The sequence below is a fragment of the Furipterus horrens genome, unplaced genomic scaffold (assembly GCF_987537825.1).
Source record: "Furipterus horrens unplaced genomic scaffold, mFurHor1.1.pri manual_scaffold_11, whole genome shotgun sequence".
NCBI classification, from domain to species: domain Eukaryota; kingdom Metazoa; phylum Chordata; class Mammalia; order Chiroptera; family Furipteridae; genus Furipterus; species Furipterus horrens.
Window position 1 is genome coordinate 62,462,689 of NW_028327181.1, and position 21,968 is coordinate 62,484,656.

The 21,968-nt window shown below is 50.3% G+C and overlaps 1 protein-coding gene across 2 annotated transcripts in view; it reads right to left on the reverse strand.

The window, feature by feature from the left end:
• Window positions 1–21,968, reverse strand: part of KSR1 (kinase suppressor of ras 1) — a 148,412-nt gene that overhangs the window by 51,531 nt on the left and 74,913 nt on the right. For both annotated transcript variants that reach the window (XM_090257385.1, XM_090257384.1), the window contains exon 2: window positions 16,183–16,323. In XM_090257385.1, coding sequence (XP_090113511.1) covers window positions 16,183–16,323 — 141 coding nt within the window. The remainder of the gene's footprint in view (window positions 1–16,182; window positions 16,324–21,968) is intronic.

A 21,968-nucleotide genomic window follows, 5' to 3' on the forward strand; every position in this document is an offset into this window, starting at 1 on the left:
CAGGTAAGCGGGTGGGTGAAGAGGGGGCTCCGGGGGTGGCGGTGAGGGTATGGCATGCCATCACGACAGGGACACTTCTGAGAGGGAAAGGAAGAGCCGTGCGTGACTGCCCTGCAACAGCAGCTCTAAACTGGGGCTGTTTCTGGCAAGCTGGGAGGTCTGACGACCCTGTGCAGAGCGGGGAGGGAATGGGTTTTGTCTTGAAATGCACGTCACTGTGGGGACCCTCAGCTCTCCTGAGGGTGAAGGCACTGGCAGAAATAAGCAGGGGCCCTTGAGGGCGGCCACATCTGCAGCCATCTTTGTGGCTTGCTGGTCCCAACTTCTCCCCTTTCCAGTTTCCCCTGTTCCGACACTGTTAAAGAGAGGATTCCCAGACAAGTCGATGCCATCTCCCTCTCCTGCCTGCTCCACATCTGCAGAGCAAGTGCTTCAAGTTCAGCCTGCGAGGCCCATCCTCCAGAGTGCGCAGGCTGGCCGATGGGCCTCAGGCACAGTGACTTCACTAGGGCCGGGCACATGTCTGGCCCCAGCATTGGGGTCTGGAGGGCCCACCTCAGAGCCAGGAACCAAATCAAAGACCCATCTACCAGAGGGGCATGTCCCAGTGCTCAGCATGTGGTCTGTCCTTTTGAGTTGCTGGTCTGTCCAGGTGGGGGATGCAGCAGGCAGCAGGATGTAAGCCCAGAGCTGAAGACCTGAAACCCAAGCTGCTCCACCTGAGGCAGGAACCCCATTATGTCATAGCTATTTCAGAGGTGTCTAACTAGGCGACCGCGACCTCTTGGGAGCTCCTGTAGGTAGGAAGCCCCTCTCTGGAGTTTTTCAGACACACTACAAACAGCTCCTGCCCCACAGCAGCAATGGGAGTCAATGGAGCCCTGAGTAGATGCCAGGACGCCAGTCAAGGAGGCCGTTGCCAGAGCCACCAGGGTCTGGGGTCACGAAAGGGGCCAGTGGATATTCATGAGCTAACAGGAAAGAAGCCCTTCTTCTGCCAGAGTCAAAGGCAGAGTCTGAAGGAACCTCAGAGACAATCTAGTCCAACACTCACGTACAGAGGAGGAAACCAAGGTCCAGAGAGGGAGGGGACCTGCCTGGCCACCCAAAACAATAGTGCCCGCACCAGGGCCCTGCCGGTAACCCATACCAGGACACATCCTACCCCTGCAGAGCTCATGTTTTCCTGAGTGGATATTCCTTACCCAGATGTAAAGGTTTTACTCCTGCCCTGTTTCCTGAGCTGCTCTAAGAGGTGAGCCAAGGGGAAGACCTCCCTGAGGCCTGCCCTGAGAATCACCTCCACGGGCATTGGCCCAAGGGATGCCAAGCCATGTGCTTGGCTCGTGGGCCTAGAGCCCTGCGAAATCCAGCAGAGATGGGGTTCTGGGCTCAGAGCCTCACCCAGAGCCTGGCAAGTCCCTAATGTCTGGGTGGCTCAAAAGACGGCAGGTGGGCAGAAATCCTCAATGCCAAGTTCTTGCCTACCCCTACCCACGCCCAAGTGGGTGACAGCACACACTTTTCTTCTTTTTGAAAAGAAGAAGCAAATCTTACACTACTAGCTACACCCAAACACCCAAGTTCTGAGACAGGGCCTAGGCCCACCAGGGCTGTGGCACATTGATTCTTACTCAGCTTCTCAACATGCTTCCTCTTTCCACAGGCAGCCTAATCATAAAAATAGCAACTACTGGTACTACTGCAACCCATGAAGAGGCCTGGGAGCAATTGCCTGGTAACTAAAGAAAGTGAGAGCTAAAGAAACTGAGGTTCAGAGACACTAAGTTACTCACTTGGGCCATGGCAAGTGAGCAATGGTGCCTGGATTGGACCCTGGTTCATGTAACTCCGAAGTTACCACTCACGCCTCTACACGGTTTGGTCTCCCTGGCCTGGCTGACGAGAAGTACTGAGAGGCAGGGCTGGGTCTGCCTATACAACCTCAGGTTCCTAAGTTCCCTGCGAAAGGAGTAGGCTCAGAACAAATGTGCATGGGCCCTGTTCACACCAACAGCACCAACAGGCCAAAAACCATTCAGCCAGTCACTGGAAGGATAGGGAAGATCTAGTTCAGAAAGATTCTGCCAGTTCCCCAACTACTTGACCACAAGAAAGGGAGTGAAATAATGAAATGAAGTCACATTCTACCCCAACATGCAGACTTCTCCAGTCAGCAAAGCCAAGGACTCAAAATGCAGACAGACATCCCCATTCCAGAGATTCATGGGAAGGCTGCCTGGTGCCGGACCCCAGCGCCTACCTTGCAGCCCTCCAGCCCAGGCTGGTCCAGGCCTTGTGTCTTCCGCAGCACCACGGGCGGTGGGGCCTCTGTGCCCCTGGCAGCCCTGGTTGTCACCCAGCTCCATAGGCAATGCATGGTGAGGGGCCTGAGCCCAGGGTCCCGGCAGCCCCGGCCCCTTGTGCGGTGTCCCAGGGAAGGACGAGGCAGGGAGAGTTTTTGTTTTCATGATTGTATGAACAGTCACTGCAGCCAAAAATAGTCTGTGCCTGGGAGCTGGGGAGTCAGCACATACCTCCCAGAGCAGGTGCTGGGTGTGAGACGTGCAGGCTCCAGCGGGCCTCCCTGCAGGGAGCCAGGGACCCGGGTGCCCAGGATACCAGGCCACAAACAGAGAGGGTTTTCCCTGCCTCGCCGCCCCCTGAGTCCACAAGGAGCACCATCATCTCCCTTCTCCCAGTGAATCATCCGGGGAACCCCCACCCCCACATGAACTCCAACTGCCCCCAATTCACTTGCAGCTCTCACATTTGGGACTGGGTGGCGTGGACACCCACCGGAAGAGCCGTACAAACTGCTGTCAATCAAAACTCACAGAACTGTACACCAAAGAGTGAATTTTACTACATGTAAAAGCAAAAAACAATGTAAAAAGTTCAGGGGCCGGCTACCAGTGGGCTGGTGGGGTTGTGGGGGGATTTTTTTTTTTTAACTTTTCTATATTTTCAAATTCTCCTATAGGGAACATTTGTAATTAGAATTCCAAAATGTCACTTTAAAATAAAATTTTAAAGAAGGAAAGATGCTCAGGCATCAAGAGGGAATGTGTAACATGGTCCTATTTATGAGAATTTAAAGTGTGTGTGTTTCATAACCCCAGCTTTGGAGCCATACTTTCTGGATACGAATCCTGGCTCTTCCGCATCTAGGGGACCTCAGGTAAGTGACATTGTCCCCATCTCTATTGTATATGGGGGATAAAGGTATTGCCTCCTGCTGCAGACTGAACATTTGTGTCTCCAAAATTCATGTGTTGAAACCTAACCTCACTGTGATAGGGCTTGAAGGCGGGCCTCTGGGAGGTGATTAGGTCATGCGGGTGGAGTCCTCCTGAGGGGGATTAGGGCTCTGGGAAGACACTCTCGCAGGACCCCTTCCACCATGTGAAAACACAGCAGGGGGACAGGGAGGAGGTCATCACCAGACACCAAATGTGCTGGCACCTTGATCTTGAACTTCTCAGCCTTCAGAACTGGGAGAAATAAATTTCCATTGTCTATAAGCAATCCAGGCTGCGGTATTTTTGTTATAGCAGCTTGAAGGGACTAAGACACCTCCTCACAGGGTTACTGGTTGGACTGAACAAGATACTCCATATAAAGCTCACAGTGCAGTCCCAGGCATTTGGAGAACACCCACTAAAGAAATATAGCAAAAATTCATGAATAAACTACATTAAAAAAATAAAAAAGAAAAGAAAATGAAGGAAACAAACTCAAACCAACAAACAAAGAAGGCTCACTGGCAGGAAATGCATCAAGATGTTTGCAGCGTTTCCTCTGAGTGGTAAGATTATGAGATAGACCATCGGTAAATGGTAATATTATTGTTTTCTTTAATTTCTGTACTTTTCACATTTTGAAAATGGACATATGTGTAATTTACTGGATATTAAGAAAAAAACTAAAAGATCAAAAAGCGATGATTATCTCTATACAGGATTATAGATTACTTATTTTCTTTGCTTTTCTATACTTTTTAAATTCAATACTTATTACTTTCCTATTAAAGAAAATGAAAAAGTATTAAAAACAAAAACTGAGGGATAAGCTCCCCTGTTATATTCTAGAAACATAATCTCTGCTTACCACCCCCAGGGTCCAGGCCTTTGACGCACCACCTCTGAGCCGGAGGCACTTCACCTCCCGCACAGACGCACCGAGTTCTGGTCATGAATGGGAATGGAGTGCAATGGTCACTTCTGAGCCCAGGAGAAAGCCAGGCGGCCCACCCCCATGGAGAGCCCACGGTGAGCGCGTGGGTGGGGTGCTGCAGCAGCAACTGTCATTGCTCTCTGAGACAGAGGGAGCATTTGCGCATGCCTCTTCTTCTGTCAGCAGGGCTCTTCTTCCTCCAGGAACTCATTTCCTGCATGCAGGTGGCTCTGACCCTTCAGACCCTCTACTGCACTCCACAGAGCCCATGACCCAGTTTGGGCCAACTGGAGCTCTACATCTTCCTGGCTCTATGATTGGTTCTCATATGAGCACATGACCAAAGTCAAGCCAGTCAGAGCCTTCCCTGACATTTTTCAGCTTCCGTCCTAGGCAAAGCTCTTCATAAGCAAGTGCTACTGCTACTACTACTACTACTACTACTACTACTACTACTACTATGCTGGAAGGAAGTGAGACCCAGCGGCTACTGCCCTTCATGCCTGTCATGTGGAAGGGGTCTATCCGAGAAGTATACCCTAAAAGCGCCATCTGAGCCCATGTATCCAGACTTCCCTGGATGTCTATTACCTGAACTGATAGAAGTCTTGGTCTGCTCAGGCCAGTAGGTATTAGAACTTGTTATGGAAAAGTTCTAAGTAGTAGGAGAATATAATAGCGTTTACTTAGTAAGTCATACTATGTAAAGTCAAGTCACACTTAGTAAGTCATACATGTCATCTCCTATCTGTTTATCCATCTAGCCAATCAACAGTTACTAAATAACAGCAGTGTGCCAGGAACTCTACTTAGTACTGAGCTACAACAGTGAACAGAATATGTAGTCTTTTTCCTTAGGGAGCTGATGTTCTAATAGGAAACACAGAATAAAAAAAAAATTCAGAAGTAAAATATGTACTTGAAAGTTGTGAGTAAGTGTGAAAAAGGAAACAGCATGCTTAGATAAAGCCGGGCTATGGGTGGCATCTAATTTTAGACAGGGTGGCCTCTCTGGAGAGCTGACTTCTAAGCTCCTGTCAGAGGACGAAGGTGCTGGCATGAGGGTATAGAAATTTCCAGGCAGAGGAAAAAGAACATACAAAGGCCCTGCGCTATTACAGGAAACAAGCTGATGTGTTCTCACATGAGGGGAAGAGAGAGGAGGGGCAGGGGACAACGTGGAAGGAGCAGACACCAGCTACGCCAGAGCCCGGACTGTCAGGACGGCAGGGGCAGGGGCTGGAGTTCATGCTGAGTGCAACAAGAAGGACTGTGCTCAGAAAAGTGTGATAATGGTCAGATTGGGGTTTTAACAAGAATCACTGTCAGTTCATGAAAAATGAAATAGGGGGACAGGGTGAGAGTGGACACAGATTGTGGTGTAGGTGCTGCTGCACAAGTTCATGCAGTTCTAGGGTTACGGAGGTGACAGTGGTAAAAACAAAACAAAACAGGGCACAGACTGGGGATATATATTTGGAAATAAATCTCACAGGATTTGCCAGTCAATTGATTGTGGAAGTTGAGGAAGCAGTAGGAATCAGAAATGGCTCCTCAGTTTCTTGCTAGAGCATCAGACAGACCAGTGAACAGGCTCAGTCAGAGAGGCAAGGGACCTGTCCAAGATCACGCCAGTGCAAGCAGCCAAGGTAAGATTCTGTCTGCCTCCGAACGCCAGGTTCTGGGCTATCTAATTCCAGAGCTCACGCTCTAAGCAATCTTGTTTTCTAATCTTGCTGCCTGCCCAAAGGTCTACAGCTGGAAGCAAGGGCCAGTGAAATGTATATGCCGATTTTTTTTTTTTTTAAAAGAAGAGTAGTGAGAAAAGAGACTTCAGCTTTATAATAATTAAAACAGCATGGTGCTGACACACCAACTTCCCAATATCTGGCTCATCGGAGCTGTTCTAGGGCAATCTTGCCTTCGAAGCAGGCGGTCCATGGAGGAGGGACAGAACGCAGGTTGCAGCCCAGGAACTAGGGAACCCAGAGGAGGTTTGGGTACGCGCTAAGCCAAAGCCGCCTCACAGCAGGGCTGCAGGCACACGGTCTCGCTCAAGCCTGGCCCAACAAGAACCAGAGGCAGTTCAGGAGCCTGAGGTCATCGGCAGGTCATCGGCAGCCTGAACACTTCCCCCAAGAGATCCTTGTGATCCAGCCTCCACGATTCCAGGTGGGAGTCCCCGAGATACCTCAGCCCAAGACACCAAACTCTCTGGATGATCTTATTTGAACTAGGTCATTCAGCAAGAACACCTACTCTATGCCAAAGCAGGTCCCTGCCTGTGTGGCGCTTCCGGTCTCGTAAAGTTTCTCTGGACCAGGCAACTCAGAACTGCAAGGACCGAGGAGATGGGCCCCCATTTCAAAAGCACCAGGCAGCAAAGGGCTAAGCAGAACAGTTATGCTCATGCGTTTTCAGATTTCTAGAGACCAGGGGCACCCCTACACTCAGAGCATAAAATAATGGCGTTTTGGCTCAAGATCAGAAAAATAAGTCACCTCATTAATTGGAGAGAGTGATGTATTCAAGTTCCGTAAGGACAGGAATGCAGGTGCGATGCCTAGAACAGTATCTGGCACACGACAGGCGGCAAACACACGGACTGAGTGAGGGCAGGACAGAACCAACAGGAAAGAGCAGGAACAGGCCCTCAGCTCTGTGCCTCGGGACACCTCCTCCGTTCCTCCCTCGGGCTGGTCAGTCTGCTTGCATTGTGGTGATTTGCAGATGTGTGCATCCCACCTCCCTGTGAGTGCCCCAGGGCAGACTGTGTTCTGTTCATAATAAATCCCGTGATGACTAATCTGGTACAAGGTGAGTGATCAATGAGTGTAGAATAAACAGATTTAAAGGAGGGAAGGAAGGAGTGGAGTGAGGAAAGGAAGAAGGACAGAGGGAGGGAGTTAGAGAGAGGAAGAAAGAAAGGGGGAGAGTGGGGAGGGCGGGAGGGAGAAGGGGAGGGAAATGGGGAGGGGAAAGGGAGAGCGAGAGAAAGCTCAATCCAATCATACAACTACATACGGTAGCCCCAGGCTGGGCTATTCTGGGTGAGACGTCAGATGACAGAATCACACAGAAAGATAAGACAGGCTGGCTTAGGAGTCACCAGGACATGAGTCTCAGCCCAGCTATCAGTTAGCTGTGACGCTCACACGTCACTCACCATCTCCAAGCCTCAGTTTGCTTAGCTATAAAATGGGGATCATGGGCCCCCACCCCCACCCCCACCCCAGGTGTAAGGATTATACAGGATGATATACACCACCTTGCAGTTTGCCCCTTCCCTCCATATCCCAACCTCAGCTCTGCTTCTGGCTGGCTGGGTTTCACCAACATGCCAGTCCACTGCCCAGGCCCCCGTCTCCCCATCCTAAGGGGGTAGAGCTCTGTGGCCCACCCCCACTGGGCTGGTACTGAGATCGCAATTCCTCAATACCGAGGCGGCCCCAAGCGCAGATCTCCGGGGTGTGTGCCACATTCCGAGGAGGCTCCCAGCTGCCAAAGGGCGAGGCTGTCACAAGCTCGGCCTCTGGCTCCCAAAGGGAAAGGGTGGGACAAGAGGAAGAGGGATGAGGAGCAGAGGCTCGGAGCTAAGCAGCAGAGGACACGCTGATTCAAGCTGCACCCAGGAGTCCAACACCAGCTCACTTATCTGGTTGAATCCTACAAGCCTCCTGCTTCGTGCAGCTGACATTCAGGACCCACACAGAGCGAAGACCACACCCAGACAACAGGAACTCAAGGTGGTGGCAGAAGTCAGGTAGCATTCTCCCCCACTCTCAAGCGGAGGCCTGATTTTAAACATGGGAATGCAAGGACAGAAAAAAGGGGAAAGAGAAACTTGCCTGGTCAGGCCCACAACAAAAATCTCTTACCGGACCTACCTCCATCTTCTGTTCCAAAAAAGGCCACCAGTGAGACTTGACTGAGGGGACCCTGCACCCGTGGCTCTGGCACCCACCTCTGCCTGCTTGAACTGATCCCAGCCAGCGCTTGCCACTTCCTTTTATAACTTCCAGTGGGGAAATTGCTAAAGAAAAAAAATGGCTCCATGCCAGTAGGCTCTGAAATCATTTCCCCAGTTGCAGCCAGAACATGAAGCTGTGATTTTTTAGTTCTTAACCCATGGAAGGGGGTGATGATGCTGGAAATAGTCAGTGTGGGACTTTGGGTGTCTCCTGCGCATTCAGTAGTCCCTGAGGCCCTCCATCCAAGCCCCCCACCGGGCGCTCCCCAGCCCCACGCCCGTCCCCATGGTGAGTGTAGCCTTCTCACTCACAGGAGTCTGATTTTCCTTAAAACAATTCATTCTCTCTCCCTCTCTCACACACACTTCAGGGATACCCCAGACAAAACCCCAACCCCTGTGCTTACTATGAACCCGCCCTGTGACCGCACCAGTTTCTTCCCAGACCAGACCCTCTCAAACCCTCGGGAGCTTTGCAGGTCCTGGTCCCTCCGTCGGCATGCTCTTCCCCTTCCCGCCCGGCTCTCAGGGAAGGCCTCTCTGGTAAAGGTCCTTCTCTGACCTTCCCAGGCCGAGTTGCCCTCTTGCTCCCACAGACCCTGCTGGGTGCCAGCTCTCAACACGTGTGTTTCACCCCAGCCTGTGAGCTCCTGGACCTGGGGAGTGTCTTTAGCATCCTCGGTCTCAGCACAGGGCCCCACCAGGGCAGGCTCCGGACCTGCACTGCTCAGTACAGCAATAGCCACGTGTTTGTTTAAATTAAAATTCACTAGGATAAAATTCAAATTTTGGTTTCTCAGTCACATTACGCATATGTCAAGTGCTCTGTGGCCATACGTGGCTGGTGGCTACCGTGGTGGACAAAACAGTGTAGAACGTTTCTATCAACACAGGAAGTTCTGTTGGACAATGTCACTCTAGATCGAGGTCTGACAGCTGGGTCAACATCTGCGGCATCTCCCAAGCTATCTGTCTCCAACATCCCCGGAAGAGCGGATGAAGGAGGAAGCAAAGTCACACGCATCAGAAGCACTGAAGCGGCCCTGGAACCGCAGAGGGCGGAGATCAGACCCAGGTGGGAAGGGAATCCAGTGCAGAGTCCCTGCATCCGCCCCAGAGACCAGGAAGTACAACCACCACCCTGTGGCCACTTCCACGTCTGTCCTCTCTCTTCATTCTGCAGAAAGGCATTATTTCCTGGAAACTTTATAACCATAATCTAAAGCCAAAAGCTGAAATAATATTTAGATAACCCTAGAGAAACGGACCCCAAGAAAGCAATATTGAAAAGGAAGAAGGAGATTCTACACATGCGTCTGGCTACACACACATGTGTGTGTATTTTCCAGAGAGAAAAACCAGGGCCCCAATCAGGAAGTCACGAGGGGTTGAGATCAGCAGAGAATGTAACACAGATCTGGGCTGAGGGGACAAATCTCACCTTACAAAGACCATCCCCAGAGGCCTTGGGGAGCAGCCCTGGGGTAAATCATCAGGTATTCACTGTACCAGTTCTTGGCCCTGCAGCACTGACTGCTCTCAGCAAAGGAAAATGGTCAGACTTCATGGATTTGGACACCTTCCCCCAAACACAAAGTCAGAAGAAGGACGGATGGATAAGAGACCCTGTTTTAAAGTCTGGCACCTCCAGGCTCCATTCCATGCAGACTTTCGGTCACTCCTTCACCCAGCAAATACTTGCTGAAGGCTCCCCACAGGCCAGGAGCTGTGAGCTGGGCACAGGCCAATGCCTTGTATACATGTCTCTACATGTGCAGGTGGGCACTCCTCAGACCAAGTCCTCCCTAGAAGAGTGTGAAGAAATCTTACCTCTTACTAGGCTACTGTTGAAGAAGAATGAGATGGATTTGTATGGACTAACACAGAGATGAGACTAAGACTAAAACCTACAGAATGCTTTATGTTCTATGATCCCATTTTAGCAACTGTAACAAAAAAGGAAAACAAATTTACATTTAAGTAAAAACAGTGTAGCAACCTAGATTGGATCCTAGAACAGAAAGAGGACATTCATGGAGAAACTGGAAAATCCCCCCACAAATAGATTTTAGGGTTTAGTTACTATTAACTAAACCCTAAAATCTCAGTTGTATTCTCAGTTTTGACAAATGTACCCTGGTAATGTAAGATGTTAATGATGGGGAAAGTGGGTGTAGGGGAAGGGTTTATAAGGGGAACTCTGTACTATCTCTGCAAACTTTCTATAAACCTAAAATTTTCCCGAAACAAACTCATTATTTAAGAAATAATGGTTTTGACTGCTGTTTATAAGTCCAAGGAGTCTACCTCTGAGGTCAACTTTGGAAGGGCATGGGTTTTTATGCTGTTTAGAACTTTGCTTTCTGAAATTTGTACCTGCCTTTGACGGCCGGAACCGATTTCTACGGAAAGCACTCAGGACCCATCGGGGTGTAGGGTGACTGGGGTGGGGTGATTGCCAGTCAGTCCAAACAACCAGCTGATTTAGAAAAGAGAACAGAACAGAGCCACACCCTGAGGGACCTTGAGGCCTGTGGCTAGGGAGCCCCCTAACTCTGGACCCATGGCTGTGCTCCCGGACGTGTGCAAGGAGAAACACAAACGAGGAGCAGAACGGAGCAAAGGCAGCCCATCCCCACTCCCTGGTTCGCAGGGGCTGGGATCGCTAAAGGAAACTGCCCTTCTTCCGCCCTTCAGAATACCTGGCCCAGGCAAGAACCAAGGTGAGATATGAGGGAAAGACGGAGAGCAGTGTTTAGAAAGTGTCCGCAGAGTCTGCCTGGGAAAAATGGTGTGATGTCCAGGAAATGATTCCTTGTGGTTCTTAAAATCCAGGCGGAAAGCCGCTTGTTGCCCACCACCCTGGCACCCTAAGACAGCCACCGCCCCCTACTGGTAAGGATGGTGAGGAGGCCCTAATGTGGCCCTTGGGGACCACAGGGGGTGGGAGGCAGGCGCTGGGCCCAGCTCCAGCCAGTCCTATGCGCCACCCTGTCGTAAGCCTGGGCCAGCTCCCTCTGCCTCTTGCTTCAGGTGGTTGCCGCTGGCCAGCTCTGTTCCCAGCCTTCTGATCACTCCCTCTCTGCCCACGCCCCCAGTGCCTATGCAGAACTGCCCCATGTGTAAGCCTCCAGTGCTCTCACCAGGGAGTAACAGCAGCTGAGGAAGAGAGGAGGGGAAATTGCCTTAATTTTCCCTCCTGCACCCTAGCAAACGCCACGGTGCTAAGCACTTGACCCAACAACTGCCTCGGCAAGCCAGCAAGCAGCACATACCCTTCTCCCATCTTACAGATAAGGGAACTGAGGCTCAGGGAGATTAAAGAGTTTGGCCCGGTTCCCAGGGCCAGGACAAGCACCAGGCATTCCCGAGGAAGGAGAGAGAAGGGCTGCAGGGCAGGACGTGAAGAACCAGGTACGGAGGAAGCCCAGCTCTGCTCCTCCCAGCTCTGAGGTCCCGGGCCAGTCAGTACACCCCGCGGGGCCCTGGCTTCCTCGGCTGTGGGACTTGCTCCCAGTGGTGTGGGGACAACTGGGTGGAACCATGCATGTCATGGATATAGCACAACACACAGGATGTGCTCCTACAGGTTGCCTGGCAGGCACACAGAGGCTCCTGGGGTGCCAGAAGCCCACTGCAGTCACGGGGCTGCCAATGACCAGACGACAGAGGCCTCCCAGCGAGGCCTGGCTGGACTCCTGGAAACAAGACCCCTCAATGAAAAAGGGACATCGATAAGGTCAGAGAGGCCCCAGGACTCCTTGTGGCACTGGCCCGCCCCAGACTGCCTGAAGCCCCGGCCAGAGGCTGGCTCAGGAGCAGCCGGGCACAGGAGGGAAGGTGGATCTTCGGGGCTATGGTCCCTCCAGTGGCCTTTCTTACAGGACTTCAAAAGCTGGGCCTTAGAGTTACCTGCGTCATCACCCACTCAGGCCCAAACCCTTGACTCCTGGGAACATCCACCATGTCATAATGAGAGTCATCCTTCCTCTCCCCGCCCTTCCTCCATCTCAAACAAGCAATGGCCATATCAGGCCAAGTTATTAATGGGGGTTTTGTGGCAAACAATCCAGAGAAGGTAGATCCCTGTCTCACGGAGCTTGTATTCCAGTGGGAGGGTAGGCAGACCAAATGGAACAGATAAGTTAGATAAACTCCACAAAGTGTTCAGTGTCATTAAGAAAATCAGCCAAGGTGCACTGGCGGAGAACAAAGGGTGGGAGTGAGCCTTAGATCAGATCATCAGGGAAGACTGCACGGAGGAGGTGACACTAGAATGAGGTCCATAGTCTCAGCCAAGGAAATGGACTCCAGGGAGACGAAGAGCAAGTGCAAAGGTCGGACCAGAGAGAGCTAACGGGATGGTGAGCGAGATGAGAGGGCAGAGAGAGATGAGCAGAGGCCAAAGCATGTGAGGCATCTGGCATTTACTTGGAAAGAAATGGGAGCACTGGAAAATGGTGTAACCCAGTTTATGTTTCTTAGTGGGCACTCTGATTGCTTTATGGGGAATGGAATGAAGGGGGTACACGATAAAGCAGGGAGACAGCTAAGGGGCTGCAGCAGGAGCCTGGGGCCAAAGGGGCTGGTGACCTGGACCACAGCGCTAGAGACAGAGAGCTGGACAGGCCTTGGGCACAGCCCATGGGGCTCACCGCGGGACCACATGTGTGAGTAAGGGCAAGGGAGGGAGCAGGGGTGGCCTCCTGGCCTTGTGGCAACTGGGTAGATAACACACCATTTTCTGAGATGGGAAGACCGGCGGGAAGAAAACGTGCCTGCATGTATGGAAGGGGAAAAACAAGAGCTCTGTGGGAAACATGGTAGTTTCAGAGCTGCCTCATGAACTCCAAGTCACTGGAGAGGCCACTGGACAGCCGGAGACATGCCTGCTGTCTCACCCCAACTCCTCCCCATCCCCACAGAGCTCTCTGCTCAGACCCTGCCCCCTTCCTCCATGTCAGGTAGCATCCTAGCACTCAAACCACGTCGGCTTTTGGGCTCTGCTGCCTGCCTGACCCCTGCATACAAATGAGCTTGTCCCCCATTTACCACCCAGTTCTGACACATCACCTGGCTCAGTATCTGCTACGCCTCTGAGACTGGCTGGAAGACCCTGTCCCGGCTGCCCCTGCGGCTGTCCTCCATGGTATCAGCTTCTACCCTGAGCACACCTGAGTCTCCTGCACACTTCATATCTCTGGAGCTCCAAGGGAAATCTTTCAAAGAGCTGCGTCATCTGCCAAAGATGTCTTAGGCCCAGGAAAGGAAGTTAGAAGGCACGGTCTGGAGTCCAGCAGGGCCAGGTCTGAACTGTCCCTGCTACTAGCTCTGGGACCCATGTAGAGCCCCGTGACGTCTCTGAACACAGTGGTCCTCATCCGTCAAGCAGGGTTGATGCTGATGAGATGCTGGTGAAGTCACTGTCCCTGTCGGGCCCCAGTCTCCTCAACAGTAAGTGACAGATGTGAGTGAGAGAAGCTACTTCTGGACTCTTAAGGAGGGGAGGGGTAGATGCTGAGGTTACACTGGGGGCTAAAGGGACCATTCGAATTCTTCATAGTCTCCAAGTCCATGATTTAAAATCTGCCATCATGGATGAACCACTACATGTTCAGATCTCCTTCCCATATGGCAGAAAACTATTAGGCAGGCCGGTGGGTGAGGACATGGAGAGATGAGGCTCATTACAGTATTCCCTCACTTCTCCTGGGTATTACGTTCCAGACCTCCCCATGAAGCAGGAACCTTACATTTATTCTACACTCTTAAACCTACGTAACTTTAACAACATACGCATACAATACCGCAAAATCCCGCAATATAGCGAAAAATCTGCGATAAATAATCAAATATAATATTTTTTAAAATCCCACGATACAATGAGTCCGCAATAAGGGAACCGCGATATAGAGCGGGACTACTGCATACATATTATGTGCCTGTGTGCACGGAGCTTAATGATGCTCACGGAAACTCTACCTCACAAAACAGTTTCCCTCAACCTTCATATCAGCCAACTCCTTTCTGCCGGCTTCTTAAAGGCCGGCGTATACCACAAATGTGAGGGCCGCTAGGGCCAGGGCCAGGAGCCTATAAGTGCTGAGAGGTTCCCTGTGGACCCCCACTCATCCTCACCCTCTCCCCCCCGACCCTGCCCTGTGACAGGAGCCATTCACATTCACGTCACTTCCTGTCCTGGAATCTCTCCTAGGTAAAATTCCTAAATATACAAATAGTCTCATAAATAATATTAACCACTGTGTTATATATAATAACCAACAACTAGAATTAACCCCTACCTGGTAAACTATATCACATACACTCAATCAAATGCTATACAGCCACTTAAAAAAAGAGGGAGCAGCAAAGTATGAAAATACAGGGAAAACATCCTGATTAGCAAATCAAATAAGAGCAAAACATAAAAATAGTTCTCCAGGATGGCTGCCCAATAGAAATATAATTCAAGCCATGTACTTAAATTCTAATTTTTGCATAGCTGCATTTTAAAAAGTAAAAATTAATTTTAAGAACATTTTAACTTCATATATCCAAAACAGTGTCATCAACATATACTAAATATAAAAAGTTATTAAATCTTTTACTTTCTTTTTTCTGTACGAAGTCTTAAGAACTCAGCACACCTTTAAATCATAGCACATCTCAGTGTGGGCTTGCTCCATGCCAGTTATAACAGCCATACTGGCTAGTAACTACTTCACTAGACTGCACAGGTCTAAGCCATTAGAAATTTTTTAAAGATTTAAATAACAGAAAAAAAAAAGTAGAAAGAAATATCAAGATCTTAATAATCATAGACTTTATCTGAGAGGTGAAAATATGAACAGGATTTTTCCTTCCTCTTTCTGTTTTCTAAAGTTGTCTATATACAATGAATTCATATTACTTTTAAAACAATAACAAGAGTCAATCTTTTTAATTTTAGAAGTAAGAGATTTAAGACTTGACTGGGTGAACTGCACCTGCCAAGCACTGATTTATTACCCCCCACAAGAGCTGTCTGTACCCAACACCTGGCACAGGGCACGCCCCCCATGCATACCGGCTGACTGGTTGGTTAGTGGCGGGGTGGGTGGCTTGGCTGGATGGACGGGAAGAAGGAACAAAGGAGGGAGAACAGTCTCTACTACAGCAGTTATAAGAGAAAGTTAAATTCAGACCCTTGTTATTTCCAAATCCCAAGCTATCACTTAATAGCGGTATAAGTTTAAACAAGTAATTTAACCATTCTGTGCCTTAATTTTTTCAGGTACAAAGTCCCTCTCTATATCACGGTTCACTTATCACAGCCTCGCTGTATCGCAGGATTTTTAAAAATATTATATTTATTTATTGCAGATTTTTCGCTATATCATGGGATTTTGCGGTATTATATACGTATGTTGTTAAAGTTACGTAGGTTTAAGAGTGTAGAATATGTTTAAGAACATAAGTAGTGTTTATAAAAGTGTGGAAAAGGTTAATAAGGAAGTGGGAAAGATTAATAAGGGACTGGTAACGGTTTATAAGTGTGTGGGAAGGGTTTATAAAGCCTTAAAATATATATAAATACTAAAACAAATGTAAGGTTCCTACTTCGCGGATTTTCACCTATGGGGGGGGGGCCCTAGAACGTAATACCTGCGATAAGTGAGGGAATACTGTATAAAATGGCAATCATGTTAGTAACTCCTTCACAGGGTGTTGTGAAGATTAATTGAGGTTATCTCTACAAAGCGTTTAATACAATGTCTGTCGCGTGGTCAGTGTTTCCCGAAATGCTGGCTGCTGTCCCTATGGTGAACCAATAAGCCACCAGTGTGGTCAGGCTGTCTGGCTCTGGGACCCGTACTGGAGCCACATTTACGCTGGGCCCCTCCTGCTGCTGCTGACCCCCCACATCCCCTTCCTGAGAGTAGACAGCATTGCCTCTCTGTTGTAGCCACCGTGGAGCTGTCCTTGGATTTGTGTGTGGTCCCTTTGTTTGACCCGCCCCATACACCAGCCCAACCCCAGCCCCCACGGCCGCGTACCTGCACCACCTCTGGCCTCACATTGAAGGTGTACAGCCAGTCACTGAAGCGAGGGTAGCTGTTGAGCTCTGAAGTCCTCTCACCAGGAGCCACGCTCAGCTTGCACTGCAGTTGCTTGCAAATGTACCGGACCAGCTTCGCCTACGAGAAGCCCAGAAAAGAAAAGTTGGTTCATTCAGGGCACAATCATGTGGCCACCTGGAGCACGCTGTAAGGAAGCTCTGGCAAACAGGAGCCTGCTGCACTCCCCTTTGCTGCAGCAGAAAGGAGGGGAGGGAAGAGAGGAGAGGAGTCTGGGAAAGCCAGCAGGAAACCTGGAGAACCACCCATAACCCCCTACTCCCCCCCCCCAAGGATGGCTGACACTGCCTCAGCCCCAGGGACCATGATCCTCAGGGAGTAATGGGTAGCGCTGGTCAGACCAGAGGTGGACTTCCCACTGGAGTGGGGGAGGTTGGACTGGGGGAGCGGGTCAGTAGTTAATGATATGGAAGACATTGGGGTTTGAGGACAATGAGTAACCTTCCACTGAGGGTGCATCCAGTCTAGAGGCAGATGGCCTGGTTTGGGGTCTGGGGACTCAGGCACACCCTAGCCCTGTGACCTTAGACAATTTACTTAACGGCCATTCCCCCAGAAAAGCCTCAGTTTCTTCCTCCAGAAAATGAGGGTAATAATAGAACCTCCATCTCAGGGAAGTTGAGAAAAAATAACACACTCAGTGCGTGCCTGGCCCACGCGTGCTGGCCATGCCTGTGGGCTGTGGCAGTATTAGCAAGGGGCTGCAACTTGGGTCTATACACAGGCTTTCAGGACTCTCACCCTGAAAGGTATGCATATTTCAGACATGTAAGTCTGTGCATTTTCCAGGGGAAGAGTGCCCACAGCTTTCCAGAGGCTAAAATTTCAAATAAAATAAATTTAAATAATCCCAGCCTGAGGACGGTCTCTTTGACAAACACCAGGCTCCATCTGGGTGGCCCACACTGTACTGAGGGAGGCAGGGGGCACAGCCCAGGGCTGATTTAAAAGAAGGGGCAAGAACTCCAATAGATGGACATGAGCGCACAATCGAAGGGGGCCAGAGTCCTGCTCAGCTGCGGTCAAGTGACCCTGGGACCCTGTGAGAGCTACGAGATGCTGACCAGATTCTAATGGCCTCATGTGGGTGACTTTCAAGCTTCCCCAGAAGACAAGCAGCACCTTCAAAGTCTTGTGCAGAAACCTGCCATTTGAGCCACCTCCCAGGCCCTCTACCCCTCAAAGCGGTTTGCCATTGTTAATACCTTCCTGTATCTTTCATCTGTACCTAGCTCAGCGGATTTCTCTAAACAGCACAGTCACAATACTGAAAAAATAATTAATGATAATCATAATTTAAAATTTCAAGTACCTAGGAAGGCCCCCAATTTCCAAAGAGGAGTTCTTGCCCATTTTTGAACCATGGACCCCTTTGGCAGTCTGGGGAGGTCCGTATCTCTAAGAATAATGCTATTAAGTGCATAAAACAAAATGCTTAGGATAATAAAGGAAGTCAATTGCACATAAATACATTCATCAAAATATTACTTTAAATTGTGGTAGGGTACTAAAGCTTCTGTATTAAAGTAGTAAAAGGTGTCCAGCCGTGGGTCTCGGAGCCATCCTAACTCTCGGGTTGAGCTTTCTCAGGCGGCTCCACCGCTGAAACGTGATGGGAAAACAGCTGTGATTTCTACCAGGGGCCGAGTCACACATATTTGCTGAGACAACTGTCACTTGTTGCCTACATTCAAACTGAACAACATACTAAATTTCAGGCAAGGTTAATGAAAATAAGGGTAGCAATTTTCCTTTCCAAATTTATGAACCCCGAAATCCTCTCGACATTCCAGGTCAAGAACTCTGTGGCTGAGGGATGTGAAGAGCAAAGCAAAACCACTGCTCTGCAGTAGTAGCCTCTCTGAAATCTTCCCCAGAAACTTGTCTGGGCCCAGGCTCACGATCTGCTAGACTAGGGACACTGGCCCCCTCATGTGGCCCTGAGCTCTGCAAAGTCCTGCTATCTTCAGAGGTCTTGGTGGCAAGTGAGGACAATTGCTAGAGAGGGAACACTGAGTCAGAACAAAAATAATTCCACTGAGTTGTACAGTTTCTGTGTTTAGTGAAACCCAGACAGAGGCAAGCCCACAGCGCGCCTACATGACATGCCCCTCGGGTACCCAGCACAGACATTACTAATCAGGCATTCCCTATGGAGGCCCGACACCTTGGAGCAGACATCGCTAACGGAACGCTCCCTGCTGAGGCTAGTACCTCCCAGGGTGCCTCATGAGAACTGTATTTGCTGGCCTGTTACGGAACCTAAGACCCTGGGAACGTCTTCAGAGCATGAAGCTCACAAACACGAAGACACAGATGCCTCTTGTATCCTAAAGGGCTAAGCAGAGGCACTCCTGCCCTTCATCCAAGCTCAGGTCACTCTGGTCCATCCCTCCCAGAATGACCAGAGGCCAATTCCAACATCAGAGCCCCATCCTTCTTTCCCAGGATCCTCTCCACTCTGGGCCCTCCAGGTGCACACTCACCTAGGAAATATTCACCAGACAGTCAATATTTCCTACGCTCTCCTACCCCCTGGGCCTCTGCTCACACTGTCTGCTCTAGCCAGAAGTCCCTCCATCCTCCAGCCAGTGTCCTAGGCCTGGGCAAGACTTCCCAGGCCTGATCAGAGCTCCTGTCTTCCCTTCCAAGTGTGCTGTCTGAGTCTCCATGGCAGCCCCATCACAGCCGAGCTTCTGACATGGTTTCCCCCAAAAGACATGAGCTCCCAGGGCAGCAGACACAGAGCAGGCTTTGTAGTTTAACAGAATCTGTGTTCAGATCTAGGTTCTGCCATTGACAAGTTGTGTGACTTCAGGGAAGTTCATTAATTTCTGAGCCTCGCTTCTCTCACCTGTACAACAGGAATGATAATGTCCAGTTCATTCATGGTCTACTGGGGGGATTGAACTGTAATATGAAATCCCTCCAATGACTAGATTAGTATCTCTACAATGATACAACAGGGCAGGGACCATGTCTACCTCGTTGTGGCTGTCCCCACATGCCTACTACTACATAACACATGCTCAAAAATCCTAAGGGCGGGAGGAGGCAAGGAAACACTTTGGCCTTATCCCCACGTTAAAGTGTGTCTCCCAGCCAGTCCTTCCCTCCACTCCAAGCTGCTCTCACACTACAGCTTCAAAGAGCTGACCAAAGGCAGGGCAATAAATCACATAACTGTGCCAAGTCAAAGCCTTTCTTTTCCACATGAACTGAAGAGGTCAGGCTGCTGGCACTAACAGCAGCAGCAGTAAAGGCCATCGTCACTTGCATGAGAGTTTCCAGGGCCATACCCCTGGGAGATGATGAATAACATCGATTCTACAGAAGACTCTGGCGATCAAAGGTCAAGATCAAGATCAGTCCATCAGCCTCAGCAATGAGCCAGCATGGGGGCTTTTGTTAGTTCAGTCCCCTCCAGCACGTCCAGCCCTTTTCAGCCACAAGGCCCTCTGCCAGGAAGCTTCCTCCCAGTGACCCCTCAGTCTCCGCAGCTCAGCTTGGATATCCATTCCTCCAGGAGGCCTTCCCAGACATTTCAACCCTGTTCCTGCACCCCCTGCCCTCTCCTGCATCAGCTACAGGTCTAATATTTACTAGTCTGCTTCCTTCTTTAGACCACCAACTCCATGAGGCCAGGTGCCTGGTCTGTGTTCTCGCTCCTGGGTCGCCAGAAACCAGGCTAGCACCTGGTTTGCTATTGTAAAACCTTTGCTGAATAAATAAATGAACACACAATACATTTTTGTAGCCCGGACAGGCACACACATTGACCAAAATGATAATGGAAAACAAATGCCAAGGGGGCAAGTGATGACTCAGGAGCCTGAGAGTCTCAAAAACCAGAGCAAGTACCCCAGAAGAGGAGCAAGCAGTTTCTTTGTTGAAAGGCTGTGAGGTCCCCTGCTAGGATGCTAGAGCGGGCCTGTGGGTAGGACTGTGTAGAACTTGAAATGATTCCTCACTGCCCCCAGTTAACCTATAAGCCTGGCGGGCAGAGTGCTGTGACCCACTGGCTGGCAGGTCGGGGTCCTGCTGGCTACTCTGTCCCAGAGCTCATGAAGAAGAAACAACACCTGCAGATGTGGGTTCTGCTAAAGGAGCAGAGTTGTTCTCGTTCACAAAGGATGGGGGCGCCAGGGGTACAGGTCACATCTGAGCAAAATAAGGCTGCGCTCACTTTTTGGAAAGTTAGTCACTGTCACAGAAGCACCCAGGGGCTACTTTCCCAGAGAAACCACAGTGGGGCCTGCCAGCTCAGCCCAGGGGCCTGCAAGGGGGCCTTTCATGGGTACAGTCATTTTCTCTTAACCACAAAACCGCAAGCTATAAATTTTCCGGAATAGAAAAGCACCTGGGGTTTCAGCGATGGAACCAGCAGCAGGAGAGGAAACAGTCATTAGCACTCTGGCCACAGAGGAGGACTCTGGACTGGAACTAAGGAGTGTCACCCCATCCCAAAATTCTTTTGCTTCATGAGTGTGTGCCCCACCCCCACCCTGACACTCAGCCTGGTCCACAGAAAGAACAGAGGGGCGTCTAGTCAGCCCACAAACCACGGCGTGTGCTACACAGGGCGCAGCAGGTGCACACTGAGTCTCCCAGGCTAAAAGATCTAGGCTCTGGTCCCAGCTCTGACATTTAGATCAAGGATCTTGGGGAAATCCCCCTTAGTTCAGCTTCAATTTCACCACCTATAAAAAAAGGGTATCATTTTATAGAAGTTGGGGCCAAAGTAACTAATATAAAATGCTTGGAACAAGAAAAAAAAAAATACATACAGGTCCTACTACGTTACTGTTGGTTACCCAGCCATGTCCAAGAGGAAGCACAAATCTGTGAGAAAGAACTCTGGCTCTCGAGACAGACGAATCTGGCCTCAAAGCCCCTCGCCACCACACCACCTCAGCAGGACACTTAACCTTGGCCTCAGTTTCCCCATCTTTAAAAGGGGGTGATCTGCTTCAAAGGGCTGTTGTGGAGATTTACAATGAGGTAATATGGATATAAGATGTGCACCCACTCAGTGGTAGCTGCAGTGGGTGACATCCTCCTTGGGCAATAGGGAAAATGTGGGTGGAGTCATGCCCATTTCAGAGGCGGAGCTAAAGACAACCCCAAAAGCCAGTGTTGGCCTTTAGGACGAGGCTGGTAGAACTCACAGGTTAGGTGCATTAATTTTAAAGTCATGAAAGCCAAGGCCCAATCACTGGTTGACTCCAGGGAACCTGAGTCCTCCCTCTTCTCAATGTGCCCACACCTCCACCTCAGCACCAGAGGCCATGGCAGGAGTGGGGGAGCTGCATCGACTCCAAGAAGGCCACCTGCCAGGATGAGCACCCGCACCCCTCATCTGGCATCCTGATCAACCTCAGATGCACTCTGCCACCTTGAGTTACTCCAGCGTGACTCCCGAACAGGCCTCCCAAACAGGAGGTGAGGCCACTCGGACATCCCTGAAGAGCAGACACCTGCCAGATTTTCCAAAGCACACACCACAGAAAGAGAGAAGCTTCCGCAGGAAAAGGAAGCAGCTCCCTAAACTGCAAAGAACGCGGAAACACGAGAGGCCTTTCACGTCTGCTCTGCTTAAAGCTGCCAAGTGCAGGGGCCGCAGCCTCTCCTGGGGAAGGCTCTCCCCTCACCGTCCTTCCTTTACCTGGGGACTGAGCCCACCGGCCTGTAGCTGGCACCTCCAG